Source organism: Synchiropus splendidus, chromosome 2 (assembly GCF_027744825.2).
Source record: "Synchiropus splendidus isolate RoL2022-P1 chromosome 2, RoL_Sspl_1.0, whole genome shotgun sequence".
NCBI lineage: Eukaryota > Metazoa > Chordata > Actinopteri > Syngnathiformes > Callionymidae > Synchiropus > Synchiropus splendidus.
The window spans coordinates 10,871,820-10,896,732 of record NC_071335.1 but is presented as its reverse complement, the minus strand read 5'-3'; the positions used below and the strand labels follow the sequence as shown (position 1 = coordinate 10,896,732).

The 24,913-nt window shown below is 42.5% G+C and overlaps 2 protein-coding genes across 4 annotated transcripts; one reads left to right on the top strand and one right to left on the bottom strand.

The window, feature by feature from the left end:
- Positions 1–3,838: 3,838 nt before the first annotated feature.
- On the bottom strand, positions 3,839–13,415 carry LOC128753644 (dihydropyrimidinase-related protein 1-like). 3 transcript variants are annotated; one of them, XM_053855531.1, is made up of 14 exons: positions 12,958–13,395; positions 10,683–10,771; positions 10,418–10,602; positions 10,113–10,277; positions 9,700–9,761; positions 9,538–9,618; positions 8,849–8,917; positions 8,663–8,783; positions 8,417–8,573; positions 6,447–6,588; positions 6,199–6,369; positions 5,347–5,526; positions 4,726–4,891; positions 3,839–4,642 (listed from the first exon to the last, which is right to left on the bottom strand). In XM_053855531.1, exons 1-14 carry the CDS (start codon positions 13,303–13,305, stop codon positions 4,551–4,553), a joined length of 2,028 nt encoding a protein of 675 aa, XP_053711506.1. In that variant the 5' UTR covers positions 13,306–13,395; the 3' UTR covers positions 3,839–4,550. The 3 variants fall into 3 exon arrangements, with proteins under 3 accessions (XP_053711506.1, XP_053711505.1, XP_053711507.1); XM_053855530.1 differs by having other exon boundaries at positions 9,538–9,761; positions 12,958–13,415; XM_053855532.1 differs by lacking the exon at positions 12,958–13,395 and adding an exon at positions 11,643–11,811 and having other exon boundaries at positions 9,538–9,761.
- A 2,218-nt stretch (positions 13,416–15,633) lies between these two features.
- On the top strand, positions 15,634–23,885 carry LOC128753299 (wolframin-like). The gene is made up of 11 exons (XM_053854874.1): positions 15,634–15,895; positions 17,548–17,627; positions 19,727–19,871; positions 19,939–20,112; positions 20,543–20,620; positions 20,784–20,926; positions 20,995–21,117; positions 21,183–21,428; positions 21,635–21,913; positions 22,061–22,224; positions 22,709–23,885. The coding sequence occupies exons 1-11, from the start codon at positions 15,634–15,636 to the stop codon at positions 23,883–23,885; spliced, it is 2,871 nt and encodes a 956-aa protein (XP_053710849.1).
- Positions 23,886–24,913: the final 1,028 nt, after the last annotated feature.

Genomic DNA, 24,913 nt, shown 5'->3' with positions numbered 1-24,913 from the left:
ATGGAATTGTAAAAATCTAAAACAATACCTTAATCTATTTATACTGTTTATCTCTCCATTTTTTCTCATTGAGAATTGCTAAGGGAATCACTAAGGAACCGAACCATTGAGCAGTATCGATAATTGAATCGGAATCGTTAAATCCTATCAATTCCCATCTCTAATACCAAGTATAAGTTGAAGTAGTGATGAGAGCTCCATCCTTTTGAAATGTCAGTCAGAAGGAACAACATGTGAATGCTTTGAAACACCTATGCAGCAACATGGAATGCAGAAGGCTGACTTAGTGCGTGTAAAAGTCCACTTGAACACAGTCGCTCTTTGATCTTTGCGAGGGAGAATGTGTTGGCAAACTTAAAATGAACCTTTTAGCCAGGAATAGTAGTTTTTAGAAAGTCAACAATGGCGCTGGAGTAAGGATGATCCTCTGGCCTAAATCATGGTTGATTTTTCCTCACACTTGTAGTATGACAAAATTTCAATTTAACCCCAAAAAAACAGCTTTTAATATGTTAGGGGAAAAAAAAGTTGTGCTCTATGAGTCAGATCTGCCAAGTTTAGTGAGTAAACCACCAACGCGTTCACCATCAGATGCAGAGTACGCAAATGATCACGCAGGTTCTGTATTCTATTTGTGTGACTGCAGAGAATAGAAACTTTGGTCTCATAAGCTGGATATTACACTGCTTTGGTTCGGTCCCAGAGCAGATGGCTGTAGCAGTCTGCTCATCTCTCTGAAGGTGATGTTGTCTGGAATCATTTGTCCTGCAGTCGAGGCGTATCTGAAAATGATGAACACAATATACCTGTACCCTCAAGGACATGATGCACAGTTTCCCCATCTCATGAACGGAAATCCTGAGGGTAACAACACAGAATCGTGACAACCAAAGCTTGAATATTATGCACACTCTTTATACATTATAAGAATATAATTTTTGTATTTAATTTTGTATTATCATCTCGCTACTGTACGAAACGTGACTTGACAAGGTTGGAATAAAGTTTCCGCCACTTTGCGACATACTGTCGCGACTGTGGACATACTAGTTTCCCTGTAATTGGTGTCATGAACCCAAGTCTCGGCACACTTTCACAGGGACACAAGACAAAAAGGTCAGGTCTTCTAATTAAAAGCTTATTGCTCTGAGGGTCAAGAGGCCAAACAATCCCCCTCCTCCAGAGCTGCACAAAATCAATAGAAGGTGTTGAAATGACAAGCTGACATCAGTGTGGGCTGCTCTTGTGGGGCGATCATCGCCCCTTAAAGTTTCTTCACAGTGAGTTTTGCCGGATCCAGACTGGGGTGGGAAGAATTTCAGTCAATTCTTGACTGAAATTGAGGCAGCGGAAGTTGGATGTTCCTTTATTGTTTGTTGCCTGATTCACTTAGTTTTTATTTTTCCAAAAAATAATGAATAACCAGAAATAACTGGATATTTTCACTCTGTCAGTGGTGCATGGGAACTAGTAGCAGAGAGGCTTTGCCTCTTGACTTATCACCCGAGAAACACATTGAGCATAATTTGGTTCAAGATCATCAATATGCATGACTCACTGAGATGCTGTTCCACCTATGATGGTTCGCGAGATAAATGTCCTCCATTTCAGCACTTTGATAATCGATGTGTGATTTTCTTGTTGTGCAGTGGAGCATCTGGCTTTGCTCCGGCTTATTTAAAGGATCATTAGCTGGGGCAGAACTTGAACAAACCTTCCTGGCGTCTGACTTGGCCTCGTCCAGTACAACACCAAGCAAGTCCACTGGATTTGCACTCCTAATCGTCCCCCTAAAAGGATGCAGTGATATAGTTCCACACGCAGTTCTGGTCTTGTTCTTTTTCTAACCTAATTTCTACACACAGATAAAGGTAAGAGACAGATTGCTCCAAGCCTCAGGAATTTTGCTCAAGGCTATGTAGTAAGTGCCTAAAGCAGACCAGGACAAAGCCTTGCTCAAGGGCCGCATGCAGCCATTTCCCTTATTATTATGATATTATTTGTATTTTATGATTCGAGTCTTGAATTAAAAGAACCTCAAGAATGGAATGGTCAGAAAGAGCGGCAAACCAGATGATCTCCAGTGCTTGTCAGGACCCATAAGAATTAGTGAGGACACTTTGAAAACCCTGATGGAAGCGATGAGAAGTAGAAATGTTGTTGATGTATGTTTGGTGTTTCAAGGAGGAGCAGAGGCAACAGTGAACCTCAGACACTTGGACAACTGGAGATTGATGGATTTAGCGTTCTGTCCAGACTCTACTTCCTGGAATAGAACTGGCTCATAACCTGGATTGTGTTTTAAAGTTTGACCCCTTGGTGATTTAGTTTGTCGCCTCCTCTATACGTGTTAATTGCCACAACGATAGTGGTCTGAATTTGACTTAGAATTCACAGTCCGTGCTACACCACACCTTGCTTAACAATCATATGACAAATGACATGGTGGCTGCTGCGTCATTACAATAATCCTCATGTTTCTCTCTCTCTCTGGAAAACTGACAGTGTTTTGCAGAATAGTTTATGAAGTGCCCCCTTCATATTTTTGTCTAAGAAACGAAATACATGTCCGGTGGTATTCAGGTTCCACCAAACAATTCTGCGTACATAGTCTGCTTGACGTTAATATGTAAGTATTTCACTGTGGGACAAATAAAGGACATCTAGTCTAATCTATTTATTTTATTTTTTATAATTTGGGTCATTTTTGCGCCTCTCTGTGCAATAGCGCCTCCTTCCGCCGTTTTTTCACACAAGCAATATTTTTAAGTTTTAAGTTTAATTTCAGTTGTGGTCAGGACTGTTCTGTTCTGTCATTATCTTGTTTATTTCTAAAAAGAATCCATTTAGATAATGTAACTTTAATCATTCGTCAAGTGCGTTCAACTCTTCCCGACGAAGGGTAATTGATATAAAGCTTGATTCATTTAAGAGATTAACTACTATCGTCGGTTATCTGTATTCTTCATTAGATTGAGCCGCCGTCTTTACCTGAAGGGAATTTAAATCGCGCTTCTGGCCCGTTATCCTCCGCCTAGTGTTTGAGCTCGCGCTCACGCTTGAGCATCTGCTGCCCCCTTGCGTTACAAAAGTGAACAACACCACTACTTCTTTTGTCTCGTGCTGGAAACAACAAGAAGCCTGGGGAAGTCTAATAAAACCATGTCCTCGTTTTTATTGCCCAGTAGGTGGCGCGCTTGGTTTGAAAATGATGGACGTTGACAACCAAACCAAATGATAGAGCGGAGACTGACCCCTAGTGGCACTAGTCGATATCAATAGAGGCATCAGAATCAGAATAGAATTTATTGCCATGGTCAGTGGGGGTTCCACCAACTAGGAAAGTGCTTCGAAATAAAATAAAATAAAATAATTATTGGAATTATTCAGGCTAGAGAGCAGGAGTGCATGAGTCAGGCAGTGGAGCAGACAGTCCTGAACAAACTCGAGATGATCCTGCCGTCTGAGTCCATCTATAGCAAGCTGTGCTGCCCGAGCGAAGGGGAGCCCACTTGTCAGGAGCATTAGAGAAGCACCGCTCCGTGTAGACAGGGCAGGTCGGTGACAGGCTGGCTGGAGAGCAAGGTGGAGGTCAGATGCACAGCATGATCTTTAGCCAGGGCCTTGGGCATTTCAGGCATCAAGGGAGAGACGAAGAGCAGAGCCACGGAGTCGCTGTAGTCAAAGCCATTTTGACACATGCTGGAGTCTGACTCGTTCGCCTGGAGGAGTGGAAGACACGGAACACTCTATGAATCCAGGAACAGCAGTGACAACACAACAAAGGAAAATGCAAATAATTATTGTCCACATGTGCAATCACGAACCAGCAGGGGGGAAATCTTTTATTGTCTTTATTGTTCATAACTTTCCATGTTAGACACCGAACACAAGCAAATGAAAGAGTGACGTAGAGCAGAACAGAACAGAAAAAAACAACACATCACAACATTAAACAGTGTTTTTGAGGAGCGGCGGAACCTAAAGCCCTTACTGAGCACAATCACACGTTTCACACTTTTTTTTTTAATCCTTCACATTTAGCTGGAAATGATTGTTTGGTTCCCCAGTGAAAACCCTTAAATGTTTAAAGCAGGCTTCAGTCATGTCAGTGAGAGCGCCAGTGAATGCACAAGTGGCTCGAACACCATGTTGCTGTTCCTGCTATAGAAGAACGACTCCAGCATTTCAACACTGAAACATCCCTCCATGCAGTGTGTGAGTGTGTCTGTGAGGAAGGGGGCTGTGTGTCAGACGTGCACGGTGACACAAGGGGTTTGTAGCATCAATAAGAAAAACTACAGAGCACGTCGAACAATCTCAAAGTTGGTGACATCCCACCATGGGGTGCTGATGTGCTGACATCTACAGTGGGTGTTAATTGACTGTTGAGTGAGACACGCACATTGTGCTGATTGTTATTCATATTCGATTATATCACATGCAGCTCTCAGTGATGATGATGACGATGATGATTGTCCCTTGGAGGATAACAGTAACATTGTGTGGCTCCTTCGTGGACAGAAGGTGAAATCCGGCGACACACAGGTTTAACCAAGACTGGTAATATTCGAGCGTCCACCAGGGGGTGCTACAATGCGATGGCCAGATCTGCGAGGGACGTTATCGTCAATCTGAGCCCCTGTAAATAGAGAGAATAGGAACCTCAGTTGCTACAAACACAGTTCAGCACTCACTCCTGTAACAAGGCTTGAGAGCTGTTACCTGATAGGCTGAAGTTGGACAGGTGCAGATTGCGCACTGGCGGAGGGAGGTGTGAGGTCGGTGAAGTTTTGGCAGAGGGCGAAGGAGTGATGTATTTTGGAGTATGAATGACGTCATACACAGGTCCGTCATACTGGCCGCGGCTAACACCCTGCTTACATTTCACCTGAAGACAATGGAAAGAACTGGTTAGAGCTGACGCTAGAACATCTCGACACCGTGAACCATGACAGCACGCCTCATATCAGTTGGACGTCATCTGACGTCACATGCTGACTGACGTGTTCAAATGCAGCAACTACGTCTTGTCAAGACAACACTTGAGCCAATTTTGTTTTTGTTAAAAACTGTATTTTAGTTGCTCTAAATGCTTCAGTAAACCGGAAGGGCCCGATGCATCGGCCATTTTTGTAGTCCCAGACGCTATTTCAATGTAAACGGAGTGTTTCAAGTGTCAACTTTAATTTGATGTGACTTTGAGATTACAAACATGAGATTACACACAGGGATTTAATAACATATTTGCCCCTTCAAATTAAAATCTTTATTCTAGAAAGAGGCAACTCGGAGTAAAATGGTTGATAAGTCCTTCACTTCATCCATGAGAACAGCTCTCTGTACCTGGTTTCTGAACTTGACTCGCTGGTAGGCAAAGTCGGGGAAAGGCTTGCGAGAAATGAATCGGCCGGCACCCTTCAGAGCCTGCAGCTTCCCGTCCTCACACACCACCCGACCGTGGCTCAGCACCACTGCGGGTCCTCCGTGACACTCCAGACCTTCAAATATATTGTAATCTGATGCCTGGAAAGAAGGAAAAGGAGGGCAAATACAAACGGCATCAAGCACTGTAATGGAAGTGGAAACTCTGAGCCAACCATTCAGAACAGATATGCTGTATAAATCTGCTGCGCTTGCGAGCGTGAGCCAAGTATCCTTGGACATAAAACATGCAGGATAATGCAGCAAAGGGGAGGATGTAGGGATGAATAAATAAAAGGCTTGGGGCATATAGGATCAGTGAGAGTCTAAATACAGGGGGAAGGGTGGAGAGCAAAGTGTGGGTGTGGGGTGAAAGGGGATTATAACCTAAAGCAGAGCCCGTCTGGATCAGGCTGTGAGGGAGACACTGCAGACTGAATACATTACCCACTGTCTGACACGCCAGCCATTTTACGATATTAATCATCACCATTTATGAATAAAAACACCATTCATTGTAGACAACAATGAGTAAAAATAGTTGCAGATGAAGTCATGGTCCTTTCCCAAAGCAAAGATGATGCCACACTGGCAGACAGACCTCAGTGTTTGTTATGAACCTTTAAAAAAAAAGACTCATAATTCATTCTCCTCACATTAGGGACCACTCTGACCTCATTCAGTTGCCTTGTATTACACACACATGTTGTGTAGGGTTCTAATCTTCTGAGATAGATTTGATCTTCTTGTACGATTGTTCTGCTGCTGTATTACCGAATGATGGACTTTGGTTGCGAAGGTTTTCATGCTGTCAGGGTCCCAGATGACAATGTCAGCGTCGGAGCCCGCTGCTATCCTTCCTTTTCGAGGGTACAGGTTGAAGATTTTAGCTGCGTTGGTGGACGTGACAGCCACATACTGGTTCTCATCCATCTTCCCCATGGCCTGAAGGACATTAGGGTATAGCAGTTTAGCGCACAAAAACACAGTTGTGGAATGAAAAATGTTCCTAATGGACTCACCACAGCTTTGTCCCAGACGACGCTCATCCTCTCCTCCACCCCATTGATTCCTTCAGGGATAAGAGTGAAGTTCTCTCTGCCAATTGCTTTTTGAGACGTGCTATACGCACAATGTGCACTGCCCACGGCCTGCAGGTCGCCACTGCATCGTATCAAACAAGCTTAAGGTTAATAATCTCTCAAGAAGATATAACACCTGAAAAAAACAATAAGCTTACCATCCATGTTTGAGGCTTTTGTTCACTTACTCGCTTCCTAAATCCAATTGAATCACTCAATCCGTCAATCCGGTTAAGCCAGATGCAGATCTGTTACACACCTCACCAAAATACCTCATCAAGTAGCTGAGTGTGAGGAAAGCATCGAATGACTGAAGCTTGAGATCTGTTGTTGACTCAAGCAAACCAATAAATTTGATCTAAGTTTTGATCCAGCTTGAGATAAGTTTGGAGAGAACCTGGGAGAAAACCTTCAGCTGACCTTTGGTGATCATCAGCAAACAGAAGTGAATGAGGTTCACCTTGTCACTCGTAGGCAGCGGCTACGTATACATATATATATATATATATATATATATATATATATATATATATGTATGTATTTGCATATTGAGACTGCTGGAAGCTCTATTTCCACGTCTGCTAGCTAGCTCGAAGAAAAAAAAAACAACAACAGGATGGATTTCTTCGATGGCAATATTTCTGATTCAAAGACGGAGCAAGGCCCTTTCTGTCTCCTCAAGGTGCGTCACTTGGTGGCAGCACACACAAATGTTTCCCACTTTTTGCAGCAGCAAGACAAGCATCTGCTCAAGGAGACCATAAAACTGTGTGATGTGTCTGTTTCTGCTGCAGTCGCAGAGCAATTCTGTTAGCGAGAGTCAGTTAGGGTGAGTTTCATTTGTTGGTTTCTCATTTTTCTCTCGGTGAGAGATGCTCTGTCGTCCACTGGACATTGAGAGTAGTGCAGCTGTGTCTCATAATGCCAGCTGAGTTCAGATTGTTTCTCATTTGAAAACTGTCACAGTGACGTTGATTATATTTACAGAATAGGGCAAAAATATTGTACTAAAAAAAAAAGACAATGTGGGTGGAAATGAGTGGGTGAGACGTTTCATGTGACAAAACTTGATCAGTGTTCCCGTCACTGTTTTCAAAGTAAAATAAAATGACAAATCTCACGCATGATCAAGTGTTGCCTGAATATTTTTTTACATTAAAACTGTTCTGTGTCTTCGGCCGGTGCAAAAAAAAGAAAACCATCCTAAAAATGTCTCTGTAATCCAGATCAAGGGCAGGAACTGCATGACAACAGCTCTCCAAGCACGGAGCAGAGTTGGATGAGACGATGGATGAAGGAAAAAGAGAGGAGGAGGAAGAATGAGGCATGCTGGAGCCAAGGCAACTAGTGATGCAGGATTCAAGATCCTCAGCTATTTTTAGCATCAAAGGCAGTCAGGAATATACTGCAGGAGCAGGCGGTGTGTAGCGTGCATCAGACCCATTCATTGCAGTGTTGAAAATGCCTGCCTTACCTCTATAGATTCCTACTTCCATGTGATGTCATGTTCACAGACTCTCTAGTTATAAGTAACCTTTTCAAATTCATGAGATAATGAAAGCCACCTGTGTAGGGAAATGTCTGTGAGCATAATGGAGCACATCACGCGTGTTAAAGCCGGAACCAGATGTGTGAAAACAGTTTGTTTATCATTTTAAATAGTTTTTCTCCAATGATCAAGTCTGTCCCACCATCTGTCAATGCACCTTCTCCTCACACAGTCACCTTCTTCCCAGCTGTTTTTTTCTCCTTCATTTCATCATTTAAGCTTGACATTGTGGCTGATATCACATGTTCAAGGTGAAAACAAACAAAAAGGTTTCTCAAACTGTTATCCTTCCACGGGTGTCGCAGTGAGGCCATGAGAGCTATGAAGCAGATTGAAAACATCAGTGGGATTTTTAAGTTACCTGGCCAGAAGTGTGTTGAGATGATCTGGAGTTGTGGGGTCAGGACTCAACGGAGGAGAGGTAACATAAGCGGCGGCCTTGGCCCAGTTTTTACTCCAGTAATGAGACCCATCGGTGGCCAGGCTGGCTGTTATTGGCTCGCCATAGACGATAGCTCCTGGGTTGTCCATCAAATACAAACATAAATGAACACATTTTTACAACAGGTATTTATTTCAAAGTTCCATTCGAAATGAATGCACCAACCTTTCCGTCTTGCCAGGGCGATGGTGTCACCAGCACTCTTGCTCATCACTTTGGAGATGTAGATTGGACAGTTGACCCGGTTACCGAGGGTGATGGCTCGAAACACTGCCTCGGTCTCCACCTGAGAGGAGCAAGAACGTGTTGAGATGGGTGGGTGGATGGATGGACGGAAGGATGGATGCGCACCTCTTCAGGCCGACTCAGTGGGTGGCCCTCAGGTCCAGTGATTCCCATCTCCAGTATTTTTGTCTGTTCCTGAAACATGATAAAAATGAGTTGTTTGAAGATCACGCAACTGTCACTGGCCATTTCCTGTTTGTTTTATTTTGCAGATCCTTTTACTGTTTTTCTGCTCAGTTTCCGGGCACTATTATAACTCTACCCATCAAGTCAATAACGAAAAGTGGTGTCTTGTTTCACTCCATTCGGGACTCTCTCGTTTGCCTTTTTCTGGTTGCTAATTTAATGCACATTTGTTTTTCATTCCTTTTTCTATTGTCTTTTGCCACACTATTCTTTTCGACTTGGCACGACCTTCATTGGAGGACACTCTTATTTATCAATTCATTCCTTGGTTCCCTCTGCTCACAGCACAACATTATCTTCAGGTAGTGAAGCAAACCTGAGAGATGATGACCATTTCCAGCACGTAGCTTTTTCTAAAAGCAGATAACTTGTCTCTTTTGTTATTGTCTAGTAACTTCAAAACGATAAATGATCTTGGTGCCACATATTTCCTCAATTTTTGTATTTTAAAGAGAGAAAGTGGCTTGTTTAAATGTGTATACTGTACAGCAATAGCAGTCCATCATTGACACCTCCAATGAATCCTCCTTTCCTTTCTTTATTTCATTCTGGAAATCAGATGAACACACCTGGGCGATGAGGTCTCCATTTTCAGCATGAACCATCACCACAGCGCCAAGCTTCTTGAGGAACGACATGGCTTCATACAGCTGTGTGCAGACAAGGTTTAGAGTCAGAGTCAAGTTAGAGATATAGACTGGTCCATGTAGACACAAACCACAGATAAATACCTGAGTATCTGACATCTGGTACACATCCTTGTATGCCATATAGACCTGGAAGGAGTTGATACCTGACAAAAACCACACTATGTTATTACTTGTTTATATACTTTCCTATTGTAGTGTAATTGTAATAATATATATTAGTACACTGCGGTGTGTCTGTCTCACTAGTGACCCTTTTTGAGTGACACATTCGATCTGCCACATTCCCAAACAGCTCTTACACCAGCGTTCGATAGATTACAAGGAGAACATTAAACACCACCACAGTGACTGATACAAGAAGTCAACAGCGTATTCCACTGAGTTTCCATTGTTATAGGATTCAGGCTTTTGGCTAACTGTTTCCTAAATTGGCTAATGTTGTTGTTGGGAACAAGTGAGGATGCACAATGCTTGTGATGCTGGAACTACGTTACCTTTGTCTTGCACCAACAGCTCCAACTCATCTTTAATGTTTTCATTCCACTGTGGGATGTCCACGTGTAGTGAGTAGTCGCAGCAAGCCTGCTTATCCGCAGCTTCCTGCCAGACCTCAAACGCCTCCAGCAGACTTTCCCCAGGCTGAGGAGTCACATGGTCGACTGAGAAGAAGAGAACCAGAGTTAGATATGGGTTATTTCGATAGCATTTTAACCACAGCAGCTGAAGAAAGAAAATATATTTGGGGTCAAAACAGGCCTGTGGTGTACATTAGTGAAGAAGTTCACAATTTGATACTCACTGATCATTGTTGTGCCTCCGGCCAGCGCCGCTTTGGTGCCGTGAAGAAAGTCATCAATGGGCCGCGACCCACGGAAAGGCTTCATCAGGCAGGTGTTGACATCGATGCCTCCAGGAATCACCATGCGGCCATTTGCCTCAATCACCTTGATGCCATCTGGAATATCCAGATTCTCACCCACCTGCCTGAGAGGCAACGGAGCAATGTAGGAATGGATATTGACAAAAATATATGGATTATTATTTTAGGAGTGTTTTGCACTTACTTGATAAGTCCATCTTCGACGTGGACATCGGCATAAAAAGACTGGTCATCGTTGACCACGCGTCCGCCTCGGATCAACAGCCCTTCACTCTAGACACAACAAGTAAAACAATATTGCAATATTCAGTTTGTCATTGGTGCTACGACACAGGCATCGGTGCCTGTTATCTAAAGCCCTGAAAGTCGATCTGGATCAGTTCCCCCTCCAGAAACTGGTGAAGGAACAGCACGGTGCACTTCAGATTCCACTCCTGAATTTAGGTCATTCACATGGGATGAAAGACGACAGTTCCTGTTGGCTTTAGGGTTAGCAATTGTAATCTGCTGTCACCTTCATCATTGGTGGCTTTGGAATGAAGCTCATGCAACACATTATGACTCCAGCATCCTTTCGTTTCAGTTGGTGGACTGGACGGATAATTACAAAGAGACGTGGCTTGAAAGAATATAGGTAAAAACAATTAGCTAAATTTTAGTTGGAAAATTATGCACATCCACAATGAATCATCGTTTTGATAATATAATGATGAAAAAAACAATCCTTCTGAGCATAGCAAGAAATGGTTGGAGCTCAGCCAAGGATGAAAGATTTTACGTTTCCATGGCAACCACGTCACCCTCCTTCACCCTCACTCACATTTATCATTTTTGTTCCATAACTTGAGCAATGTATTGTATTGTTCGAGATTTTTCCAAACAATATAATTTGCTGAACTCGATGCCGTCACATCAACAGTTAACAGTGCCACTCACTTTGACAGCCGGCAGAACCGTCGACATGACGCTGTAAAAGGCATACTGATGTAGCCACAAGCTAATGTATGGCTGTCCGAGTCTCCGAGCTACATTTTAGGGACCTGGCTGCTGCTTGCTATCACCTGGCTAAGAATTTAATCCGGCATTCGCGGCAGGGATTTGTGGAGAGGCGGACAGCGCCTGCTCGTCGAGCCGGCGTTCTCACCGTTTCATGGGGGAAACTGTTCTCCATGTGCTCGCTGCTCATTCTCCCGGGGACTCTCGAACGATCCGCGTTTCCCTCGAAGCTACTGGGACAATCGTCTCTGATGTTTGAGAGAAAGATGAAGCTGCCGCCGTACAGGAAGAGAGGTGCGCGCGCCGACCCAGGTGACGGTGCGTGCAAACGTGCGCGGCCCCGATCGACGCGTGAGCGCGCGCGTTCGAAGCAAAAAAAATACAATGCACACGCGTGTCGCTGTCCCTTTCAGCACCACTTCAGTATGTGCCTCGCACACACGCTTGTCCCAGTTGTAAAGGCGGGCCAGTGGATCCACGCGTTTGCAGGTGTCATTTATTTGACACTTTTAAAATATACTTACTTTTTGTTGCTTGTTTTGTTATTATTACAAATAATTGTAGTTTTCTCCTCACAAATAAATAAATATATAATAAATAAATGTATACTAAGTATTGTCTGAATACACCAGATAAACATGTTTTTGCGTTATTGTTCCTGTCAAATATTTGGAGGACAAGGTTAAAATTGAGGAACTATAAAGACTACTACCCCATGTGTTTGTCTTTGTCTTAATTATCATGTGGCTCACATTGTACTTGGCTGTTGTCGTTCCATCGAGATCCCAGAGGAGCTGCATCTTTCAAAATAGTTGGCCTCAGATGATGTCTGAGTTGATATCGGACGGCAAATGATAAAGGAGGAATGAGGTCATGTGGGTTTATTTTGCTCTATGCTCAGGATGTGGCATTAAAGTGTCTTTACACAGACAGAGATCCTTAGATTGTTGGAGAATTTTTATTAACTTGGAAAGATTCCATAACAACGTTACCTGCATCCACAGAAAAGTGTGAGGGCCAGGACAGGGACCTTTGATGCTTGACATATAGGCTATATATAAGTGTATATATATATACACACACTTACACATATATAAGTGACTCCCCAGTTACTCTTCATGACGTTTTTTACGAAATGTTTTAATGTCTTTTTAAGTGGTACAAAAACACACTTTAATAATAATACACTGATAAATTATCACACTTAAGTGTAATGTATTTGTATACATTTCAACAAGACAACTAACAACTGTTTACGTGGATTGTAATACTTAATAAAAGTTGACACAAGTCTTCAGAGCTTTATTGGGATTCTGAGTAGATGCTTTTAACTGCAGTGCTGTAAATAGACCTTTAGTAATTTCCACTCATAGCTGCGACCAAAGCATGACGCTACCCCGCTCCGACTGAATATGGATGTGTGACCTACATTGTGGTGTCAAGTGAGTCACATTCAGCCTCACCTTTTCGTCTGGCGTTTCAGTGGCAGCGAATCTCACTCGAACATCCGACTGCCCCTGCTTCATCTCCGTCGGAGAGTTGGTCGGCGAGCCCTCACGGGTATCAGCGGGTGTCTGACTCACCGGGTCAGCAGCATCCAGCAGCCGCTCCCTGCTGCCGCTTCTCGGGGTGCGGCTCCCCTTCCGCCCGACCGCGTAGTTGTCGAAGTCTATGGTCTTGCTCTCGAACGCCCCCTCCACCGAGGTGAACATGCCATAGGTTTTCCTCTGGTTGGGTCCAGTAGTGATCGGGGAGGCGAAGTAGACCGGCAGCTCGTCCTCCCGGTTCCATTCTCTCCTGCAGTCCGACATTGTGACTTCCACCAGAACCTGAAGCGATGGAGAACCAGCAGCTCTCACTGTTGTGTCTAACCGGGTCACCGTCAGTCCCGCCTCCTGTCAGACAGCGGCGGAGGCTCAGGCAGAACTCGGGGCACAATTCTGCCGTCTGCTTGTCTCTTTGTCTCCCTGCACCCCTCTTCTTAAAAGTGGGGGTGCAATTATGACCAGCTGAGAGGATTAAAGCAGCAAATGCTAACCCACATCTGTAAAGATTGGCTGATGCCCAGCTGTTCTCTAATCTTGTCAATAAGCTGCTTGAGCTAAATCGCGTTACATTGTACTGACAAACTGTTATTTTTGACTTCCATGGTGATATTTGTGTGAGATTTTGAGTGCTTTCATAAAATATAACGAGCCTGCTGTTACCTTAAGTGCGTTTAGAATATTAACAACAACTCATGACCGAGTGGTATGTGGTTCCGCGACACTCGAGTTCACCTCATTCAACTGAACTTTTTGTTTTCATGTGAAAATGAAAATCATGAAGTCAAAACATTTATTAAATCTAACATTTAGGTTTAATGAAGACCATAATCAAACAATTATATGATCAAATTCTTTATCAATTTAAAGCATGAAATCTTGAATTGTTCGTTTTAAACTGAAATGATAAACTCCATCCACCAGATGGCGGTATTCTGGCTCTAGCGCTGGACAGGCTGTTTCCCAAAAAACGAAGATATCTACTGTCGCTTGTTCACAGGTCAAAATGGCGAAAGAGACCGATGGAGAAAAATTGAATTTAATGGAAAATGGTTTAAATATGATTACTATAGTTGTGGCAAGAGGCTAACTTTATTGTTATTTTTGAGTGATTGAACTGAGATTTCTGATAAACAGGATTTCATACAGGATAACATATTATGATGCCAAAAGAGTCACCTTGAATGCATGTCTTTATTTGACCTATAAAGAGGTGTTCAGGCTGTGCTTTCCGGCAGACTGTTTACTATCAGGCATAGATTATGTACATTCTGCTTAGACTCTTATTTCCTTTTCAAGGAGTGCCACAAGTTGTTTTTTTTTTGTTTTTTTTGTTTTTTTTTTTTGGTTATTTTTAACATCTGTATTTCCTACCAAACCTTGAGAGAAATTGCCAGAACAAGACAATAAAATTTTTGTTTGGCGTGTATCTCCTGTTTTTCATGAATACTTTTGGCCATCACAGAAGGAGTTAGTGTAAATTATCATTACAAGTGCTAGTATTATTATTGTTGTTGTTGTTGTTGTTGTTGTTGTTGCTGTTGTTGTTGTTGTTATTATATAATCATACATAATTGTGAAGCGGTCTATATTTCGCCAAATATAGCAAATTCAGCAATAAAATTGTCTTGTTGAATTTAAATTTTTTTTTTAAATTAACTTATTTTACTTGTTTTTACTTTTGTATACTGTTCTATGTTCTATTTAGCTTCTAAAAAATTGTATGTAATCAGAAGAAGAGTACGGAGCCTTTAGAAGAGTTGATTATTTCGTTATATTTTTATTTTTATTCATTTTCAGAAGTTACATGTTCCCTCAAGCAAGACTCAGAACCTTAAATTTCTCCTGGTTTGATGATAAATATCCAATCAGCGACTTCTTTCCTTCAAGTGACATATGCTTCCTCCTATGCGAGTTCAGTCTATTTTTAAGAGGGTGGGTCACAGACTCGTGGGGTTGTTTTTGGACCAGAGAAGCATGAGAGCTCCAACCCGCTCAGCTGTTTTTGGGGAGCTAGAAACATTCAACAAACAACAACAAAGTTCAGGGCGAGAAAGTCATTCACATGGAAGAAGCCAAAAGGATTTAAACACCAAGTAAGATTTTCCTCATGTTCTGCGAGTGCTGAATGTTAAATAGGTGTCGAGCTTTGACAAGGCTGGGTGTCTAGACTTCTCCTGACTTGTGCAGTGTCAGTAGCCAAATATTCCCCCCATGTGAGGGGCTGGTTCAACTGGGTTCAGAATTATGCTTCATTCAAGTCGCTCCAAAGTCAGAATGAAACTTGCCAATGTAGGTGAAGATGTGTAACTGCATGTCTTTGTGTTTACATAAGTGAATTAAACTGTTCTATATTTAGGTGTCTTCAAGTTTTGTTTTGTTTTCATTCGCTAACAGATGGAGGACAATTTACCACCAACACCAATCATCACTTCTAAGGCCCAGGGATCATTTTATCCTTTTCCACCTGAGGGTCAACTTTCTCCTGACTCTAATACCTCCTGTGCTGCTGCCACATTCGGCTCACCAACAGCTACCCTCACAGAAGAGCACACTCCTTCATCCCATCCATCTTCAAACCCAGTTTCCAAATTGATGGATTCCACAGGAGTACCAAAGTCTGTGGCCCCTGCTGCATCCTCTACCCCTGTGCCTGAGAGTGTGACAACAAACCAGTCTCTTGCACAAGTTTCCAACCTGGCTCCTTTTTCCAGAGTTAAGTCAGCACCTTCCCTGTCAACCGGTTCTCTTTCTTCTACCAAGCCTGTCAGGCGAACCTTTGCCTCCGTGGCCAAGCGGGTGATTATAGAGGAACGTCTCAGGAAAGCAGAGGAAGATGAAGCCCTAGAGGATGAAGGTAGGTTGGAGGAAATGGATCATGTTACACTTTTTTGTCAGAAACAACTTGTACGGCTTTACCTTTGTTAAAGGATTATTCTGTAGCCAGATCTAATACAGGGCTCAAAACCCTTGGCTTGATGTACCAGTGTGTTCTGAACTAGCTGAACAACGTTTAGTGTCTTGTCATGTTTGATATGGAGATTGATATTCAGCTTCATGGAACCACTTTTTCTCTTATTGCAGACCATTGGGTAAATGGCTATATTTTAGTAGGGAATCTTCTCATTACGTGTCATTGTCCATTTGCGACTGAATATCCACCAAAGAGTTGTAGCTGCAGGGATGTCATGTAGAAAGGTTGGTCCCACACATTTTCACATCTTCAAATCTGGCACTACTTAAAGAAAAATCACTTACAAGCAAGCAGTTCTTTGTTTGTAATGGATTCTGGGATTCTAATAGCATTCTAATGCATTTCTTTTTCCACGTCTCATGTTCCCCACTGGGTTCTTGTTGTATTTCTTTCACATTTAAAAAGTTCAAAACTGAGTATTGGTTGGAGATCACAATGCGTCTTCCTTTTGTTTTTAATGAAAAGACAGAGACATGGAAAATATAGAATTACAAAGTTGTTTTAACTCTTGAAAAAGAGTTTCTATCTTCAGTGTAACTTAAGGAGGACTAAGCGTTGTGATTGGAGTGTCTTTAAAATTGATATTGAACACCTATTGAACAGGTCAGTCTGTGTCTGTTGTGTTGTGTCTGCCCGAAACTCTGTATTGTTTCACATATTTACGTTAGAAAATGTCTATAAGCCCCGCCCATTTAAAGCGCCTTGTTTCTCGGGAGCTGAATGCTCCTTCCTTCGACCTTCAGCCTGACTTTGCTGACCACTGCTGTCAGTAAGAGGAACTTGGAACCAAGTGTGCTGTGCAGCCAACTTACCTGTCACTCCAAACGACCAGACGTGCGCTGCCCTGTCCATGTGCTGTCTTCACCATTGCCTCATGTCATGTCAACATGAGCATCATGCGGTGGTATAGACTAACACAACATAAAGAGCCATTAATAAAAGGCATGATGGCATGAGCTCATAGACTATTAAGAGTAGAAATCCATCTGAAAACTTCAAAGACAGAAGCAGATCAATTGGGATATCCAAGGAGAGCACACTAGTCTGTGTGATAGGAGTCTAATAGTTGCACTCTTGACCCCACAGCTAAGCATAGTTGGCCAGTCCATTCCGGTCTGAAGACTGGGGAAAAAAAAGATAACTGAGGCAGAACTGGAAAACCGTACCAGATGAATGTCTAAATAAGATGAATGCAAATGTGTCTATAATAAAAGAAAGGACCTGAAATGGATGGTCAGAACGAACAGTCATTATAGAATTTGAACTTGCTGATGCACATGACAAAATAGTATTAGGTCGTGCGGCAAGTATTAGCACTGTCGATAGCTGAGATGTTGACCATTCTCTGGTTTTACTCACATGATCTCATTACTCCTCAGACACTTTACATTAGCATACTGCTTCTTTTTTTAACTCTTGTCAGTGTTGCCTCACATCAAAAATGTCAGGAGGTGATCTGCATAATGCAGGACTGAATTAATTTCTGCAAGTCTCTTCAAATTCTTATGTGTTTTTTTTTTTTTTTTTTTTTTAAGATGAAGAACCAGAGGAAGATCTGTCAGTTGATCAGATAGTGGAGAAGGCCAAAGCTGGTGATGCCCGAGCTCAAACCCGGGTGAGTGTCAACATGGGAACACAGAACAGCTCTTGGCATTGTTGCCAGTTGTGTTACGAGTGTGAGTCTATTTCAGTCCAGCTGGAAGACGAAACCAGGCTTTCTACTAGATGCACGCTTGTGCAGAATATGGAAGCGTTTTTTATGATGTCTCCAGAAGCATTGACGTTTGCAACAGTGATTCAGTTTTTTGTGAAATTAAAATACATATATGTGTTTTGCGGTGGCATTGAGAGTGATGAAACACTCTCAGAGAATATGGTTGGAGACGGCTTGAGATCAGTCGTGCAGGAAACCAAACTATAAATAGAAATACTTACCATTCATTCCTCAGCTGGGGATTATAAGGTAACCAGCAGTTAACATGTAGCTCATAAATCTCACAACGATACATAAAATATATTCCACAATAACAGAAAAGAAAAATGAACAGAAAAAAAAGAAATTGACTGCTCTTTAAAAATCAAAGAAATCAGTCACCCTCTCATCCAGGCAGTCGTTTTCTTTGCCAAAAATGTATGACCAACAGGAACTACATTACGAACTAAAAGTATAAAATTGTATTTTAAAGTGATCATGAGTAGAAGCCCTCATAGCCTCCAGCCTTAATAAGTGCTACATTGGAGCTGAAGAGACTCAGTTAACAACAATCAATCCTCATCGATGAGTTCACATCTTCCTCCTCTCCAAGACGTGACTGAAACTTTTTCAGAGCTAGTCACAGCACAAACTAACAGCTTAATACCTCTATTGTAGCTTTCATTTACCAACATCGCTTCACACATATATTGTGTAACATAAAATTACTAAATTTGTTGCCTTGAGAATGATTTTCTCAGAACAACTTTGACTCTTAATAATAGTTCATTCATAATTATGTGTACAAAAAAGCTACTTGTAAATGTATGTATTTTTCATTTATTATATTTTATTGTAAATGGTGACCACAAGTGACATTTTAGCACTGGCACCTAAAATGGAACTGAAGTGACTCGGTGTTCTTCACAGGCTGATTAGAGTGACGCAGCGGTAGAAAGTCTTGAATAGATGAGTCAGTTTTAAAAACTATTTAATCGCACATTTTTACTCTGACATTACGCACGTGGTTGGATAAATGTGTTCGTGAATCTTTTTCCGGTCACAGTCCTCTTAAGAAATCTAAGTACACAATGATGCCATCTTCTAGTTCTCCAGTACGTCAGACTCATGTCTTAAAGTTTATGAAATAACATATATTGCCTGTGATGTTGTTGACTGTCTGTAACACAAACCCTACTGACAATAACTTGTCATGTAACCTGTCACATTGACTGTGTATAAGAGGTGATCGAAATATAAGCATTGATTCATTTTTATTGTATATTTATTTATGCATTTTGAGATTTCTGGTGTTCTGGTGCACTCATAAAAATAAATCATTTAAGCATCAACATTATGGCCCATCAACATGGACAAACATTTTATTGATAAAATTCAAGTATTGAATGTTGAACTATCCTCGCTCTTTTTAATGTGCTCCAGTTTAAACATCCAAATTCCCCAGAGAAGGCAGTCTCCACCCTTAATATTCTGTTCCTGTGTGCGTTTGTTATTTGTTGTATTAATATTAAGAAGATGAATAAGAATAATAATCAAGTCATGTTTGGAAATGCAACTGTACAGTATGAGTTATTATTAGACGGAGATCACATGATACTCCTCCAGAGCTTTCTTCACCAGACTGACAGACTGAACACACACGCTGGAGATTATGACGCCGCAGCCTGTAAATATTCACTTCTCTCTGAGCGTCTTGAGCTACATGGCTGAAGATTAACACTTTTTACCCCATTGACATCTTGTAAGGTTTAAGCCTACAATAGGTGTTGAGACTCTGTTGTAGTGACTGACTAGTGTAAAATCTAACCAAAATCAACACCTATACAGCTGTAACTTCCCCTGATATGTTATTTTTGGTATCATGAACTTGTAGTTTTGTAGTTCAATATTTAAACACTGTTGTGGAAAACGTTATTTATTTATCCCAGTCAAAATTATAAAAGAAATACTGGATTCTTGAGGAGAGAAATTGAGTGTCATATTTTTCTGTTTCTCCTCAGCTTGGTCAGCACTATTTGATCCTTGCTCAAGAGAAAGACGCGGATGAGAATAATATTTTGGCTGTTAACTGGCTGATAAAAGCGGCAAAGCAGGGACGGAAAGGAGCCAGCCGACTTCTCCAGCGTTGCTGGATCCAGAGAAAAGGTTCCTCAGCGAAGGATACAACGGCATCATCTATTTTCTATTTAAATGGTTTTTCCATCTGAACCAGGAATTACTCCAGAGAATGAGGAAGATGTCCGCAAGTTGGCTACGGAGAGCAAGTTTGAGCAAGCCGTGCGTAAAGCCGCCATGATGATGTACTGGAAGCTCAATCCAGAGAGGAAGAAGAAGGTGGCGGTGGCCGAGCTCCTGGGAAACATCGGCCAGGTCAACACGGTACAGGGTGAGATGGACAAGTCCGACTCTGGGGCCCCTATTACATGCCTCTGCTCACAAGAGATGCACTACAATACACTTATTTTCTGAAACTGTATCTGAATAAAAAAAATGGGCGGTTCGTTTTGCTGTGATCGTTCATCCTTTTAAACATTTTCCCAAGCATAATCGGTTACATTTTGTGTGGCACGCAAGGTGTTTTCTACTCTCCTGGAAACAAGTGCTAATGAGTGAAAAAGCGCGTCACGTTGCACATCATAAACATAGCAGCACCATTCCTGAATCATGTCCCGGGCATCTCTGGTCACTTGACCCTGTGATCTCTTTGTGATTTGACTATATGCAGCTGTCCGAGGGGAAAGGTTCATGTTGCGCTCAGGAATTCAGTGACGTGTTTGTAACTCACTACATTTGTGGTCATTACACCTCACCGTTAGGTGGCGCTCCATCCAAGGTTCCAGTACCGACTTCAGGTCAGACCCAGAAGGTGTTGGAAAGTATGGTCAGCAATGAGGGTGAGCAGTCAGATATTAACATATATTAATATTGTAAAAACAGTTTTTCACAAGTAAATGAATTTCACTATTCAACTTTAAAGATATTTTATATAAAGTTGTTTTTCAACCTGAAAATTTTCACAATTTTTTTCCCGCTCATATCAAACAATTTGTGTCTCAGCTGGTCAGATGGTGGACCTGGACGGTTTTGTGGAGATGACAAAAAACTATGCTCAGGGAATCACTGCACCTCCCGCCAAAAGCAATGAGTCGATGACAGACAAGACAGAGTGTGCTGCCGGCAGTCCTGAAAGTGGAAAAGAGGTAACGTCTGACTGAGTGAATTCATTTCAGAAGAATGTTTGTATGACTGTTCTTAATGGGAGGTCGAGGTGACCTCTGGTGGTAAGAAGCACCACAAGAGTTCTTGGGGCTTTGGGGGGACCGGGATGATGCTGGATACAAAGCAAACAGGAGCCATCAAGAAAGCCATGGCGATGAAATCGCGCTTCATGGTATGACCATGATATAGTTTGTGCATCAACACAGGTTGTTTCATTGCTGTCCTCGCTCCCTTCAGTACCTGCAGTACCCAATGCACACTGTTGTCGAGATTAAGGAGCACCTGGTGGACTGGGCCTCCCGGGCTGGAGTCCAGTGGCTGAGCACCATCATCCCTACCCAGCACGTCAACGCTCTCATCTTCTTCTTCATCATCAGTAACCTGACGGTGGATTTGTTTGCCTTCATCATCCCGCTCCTGGTCTTCTATCTCTCCTTCATCTCCATGATTATTTGCACCCTGCGCATTTTTAAAAGCAGCAAGGTCAGTACTCCTTCTCCTTCAAGATCTTCTAGATCAAAATGAGAGTTACCACAACAGTTATTAGTCATGAGGAAGTAGGGATTGAACATTATACATTATAACAGTTTTACTTTTGAATCCCAAACGGTTAGTATGATGTGCTGCACAGGGTCCATATTCCCCATATTTCGAAGGGTAATAACCTGAAGGTCCTCCTGTTGTTTCAGAGCTGGGAGAACTTCAGCGCGCTGACATCCCTGTTGACTCATTTTGAACCCGGACTGGACGTGGAGCAGGCAGAGACCAACTTTGGCTGGAACAACCTGGAGCCCTACATCTATTTCATCGTCTCAGTCTTCTTTGTCATTTTCTCCTTCCCTGTGGCTGATAGAGGATGGATTCCCTGCTCAGAGCTTTCTACTGTGGCCATTTTCTTCACTGCTATCAGCTACCACAGTCTCAGCCCCACTGCCGCCACATATGCACGGCGGGCGATGGTGATAGAGGTCAGAGGGCAGACGACATGCAAATAAATAATTAATAATAACATCAATAATCATCCTTATTATTTCAATAAGATTGACAATTGAATGAGGAATCGAGGATCATCATAGCCAATAAAACTGACTAGAGTTTTGATTCCTTTTATCTAGGTTGCGTCGTCTCTGTGTGGCCTGACACAGTTTCTTCCAGAAAACATGACTGTGCTTTATAATCTGGGACGCACCTTCGCCACTCTGCCACTAGGGGACTCAGTGGAGCTGAAGCTCAGCCTTCCCTGCCTGCTCTATGTTTATCTCATCTTCCTGTTCTTCAGGTGAGTGAAGCTTTGGGGTCAGAAGCTCTCTATCTAAGTGTGTGTGTGTGTGTGTGTATATTGTATATATATATATATATATATATATATATATATATATATATATATATATATATATATATATATATATATATATATATATATATATATATATATAACATAACTTCACAATTTTGGTTGTGTATGCTTTTGTTTTTCTTTATTTATTTTCCTGTTTCCTGTTAAGTAATGTTGTGTTCAGTGTATTTTTAGTCCATAGTCATGAGTTCAATAGATCGAAGGATTGGACTACATTTTAAAAAAAAAATGTTCTTCCTAAAATTAATGTTGGACCTTTAATGAAAATAAATATGACACATTTAATAAACACCATGAAGCTATTCAGTGATGGCCACCGTCCCTTGGACTTTTAAGTGGCATCAAAAATGTTCTGCCCTTGGTGTTCTTGGATTTTCTGTTTCCTTTCCTTCTCCTTTCCTTCCAGCATGGCCCGGATGCGTGGTTTCCGGGGGACTTACTGCTTCTTGGTGCCGTACCTGGTGTGTTTCATGTGGTGCGAGTTCTCCGTGGTCCTCCTGCAGCATTCCTCTGCTGTGGGTCTGATCCGCACCTGCGTGGCCTACTTCCTCTTCCTGTTTGCTCTCCCCGTTCTGGCCTTCGGACTCGCCACCATGCTCTTCATCCAGGTCTTCAAATGGTTCCTGGAGCTGGAACTGACCAAAGTGATCGTGACCCTGGTGATATGTGCGATCCCCGTCACTCTGCGCCTGTGGACTCGCTTCAGCATGTCTATTCTGGACGTCTTCCGCTCCATCACACACCGTGGGCCGGTGAAGCTCATTCTGCTCTGTATCTCCATGGTGATTCTTCTTTTCTCTGTCTATGTTTATCATGCTGAGGGACAGAAGGTCTACAACTCCACTCTGACCTGGAACCAGTACAGTAGTGCATGCGGGCCATCAGCGTGGCAAAGTAAAGGCATGGCCCAAACTCAGATCATCTGCAGCCACCTGCATGGACACAGAGTGACCTGGACCGGACGCTTCAAACATGCCAGTGTGGTGGAAACAGAGAACGGCGCCCAGTCAGTCATTAACATGTTGCCGGTGTTTATGGCAGACTGGCTGCGCTGTCTCTACGGCGAGACCTACCCGAAATGTGACCAGAGAAACATCTCAGTGGCAAACCTGACGGCCCCCGGTTCTGAAGCAGTCGTCTCTTTGCCTTTGCTGCTTCGTATGCAAGAAGAGGAAGAGTTGTGTCAGATCAAGGCGCTGGCTAAACACAGCTGCCACGTGAAGCGTTTTGACAGCTACCGGTTTCAAGTGACAGTCGGTTTGATCAGCCATTCGAGTGTGGAGGCGGAAGATCCAGCCAAGGACATCATCCTGATGGCCAGTCACGAGTTCCGACAGGTCTTACTAAACCTCAAACCTGGTAATCTTGTGGAGTTTAGCACAAAACTTGAAGGTAAACTGGGAGCCAAATCTCCCGCTTTCGAACTGAAGGCCATCCACTGCCTCGACTGTGAGTCTTCTCCGCTGACTGGAGGCCGCCAGGTGAAGATCGAGAGAAACTGGAGAAGAACTACAATGAGAGCTCTGAAGTTTGCCTTTGATTTTTTCTTTGCGCCCTTCCTGTCGGCAAAGATCACCGGCTGATGTGACTCTAGTTCAAATGTAAGGCGTTTTTCAATCCATGTTTGGATTCAAGAGAGCCGCTCTGTTATAGTGATGTTGGCCTTTTACAATGGTGTCCTCTGGAGTAAAATATCTTCACAGAAATGTATGAGATAACGCAATACTGTGTTGACTGAATCAGCGGGGTTTCTCTGTGTGCATCAGTGACATCAACATCAGTGTCTTACCAGTTGCTCAGGTCTTTCTTTAGTATTAGTTCATAGTATATTGGAGGATGCTCTTCCCAAAGAATATGCATGCATACATTGATGCATGTTTACATTGATTTTCAGTAAATACCTGATGTAAATAAGAAACCAAGACTTCATCACATAGATGTAGATCTGTGCTTCAAATGAACTCAGGCATCATTGTCTTAAATTGCTGATTGTCGAAATACTCGCCAAGAAGACATTAGCACCATGGGCAACCTGTCGAATGGAACTTAACTACAGCCCACTTCAGAGGATCTTACTCCAACAGGTAGTTTACACCCCGTGTTCATCCAATTGGCTAGTATTTCAGTAGTGTAGTTGGTTTGTCAGTGCTGCATATTTGCCCTAGATGGCCACCAGAGCTCATTCAAAGATGTATTAGACGCTAATTCTGCTAGTTAAGAGTTTAAGGACAACAATTCCTGTTTCAAAATGAGGGGGCTGTCAAATCTGGCAGGGATACAAAAGCACACACAACTCTGGTTATCAAGCAGTGCGGATGTCTTTGCTGCTGCGTATGCCCAAAGAGGAAGGGTTGTGTCATCCTAATGCCCAGTCAAGAGGTCGTTCAAGCACCTGGGGTCACCAGTGAACCTTCAGCTGAGGTTCGACCTGGGGTCAGGCTTTGAAGTGTGTCATCTCTGCATTTGCAGTCATCTTGTCGTGGGGTTCTGAAAACATCTATTTTCACACCTTATTTGGGCATGTTTTTGTTGATGGAGTTTACAAGTATTGAAAATTTTTCCACCTGTTTCTTGGAGGTTCGCTGATTTCAGATCTGTTCATGGACTGTGT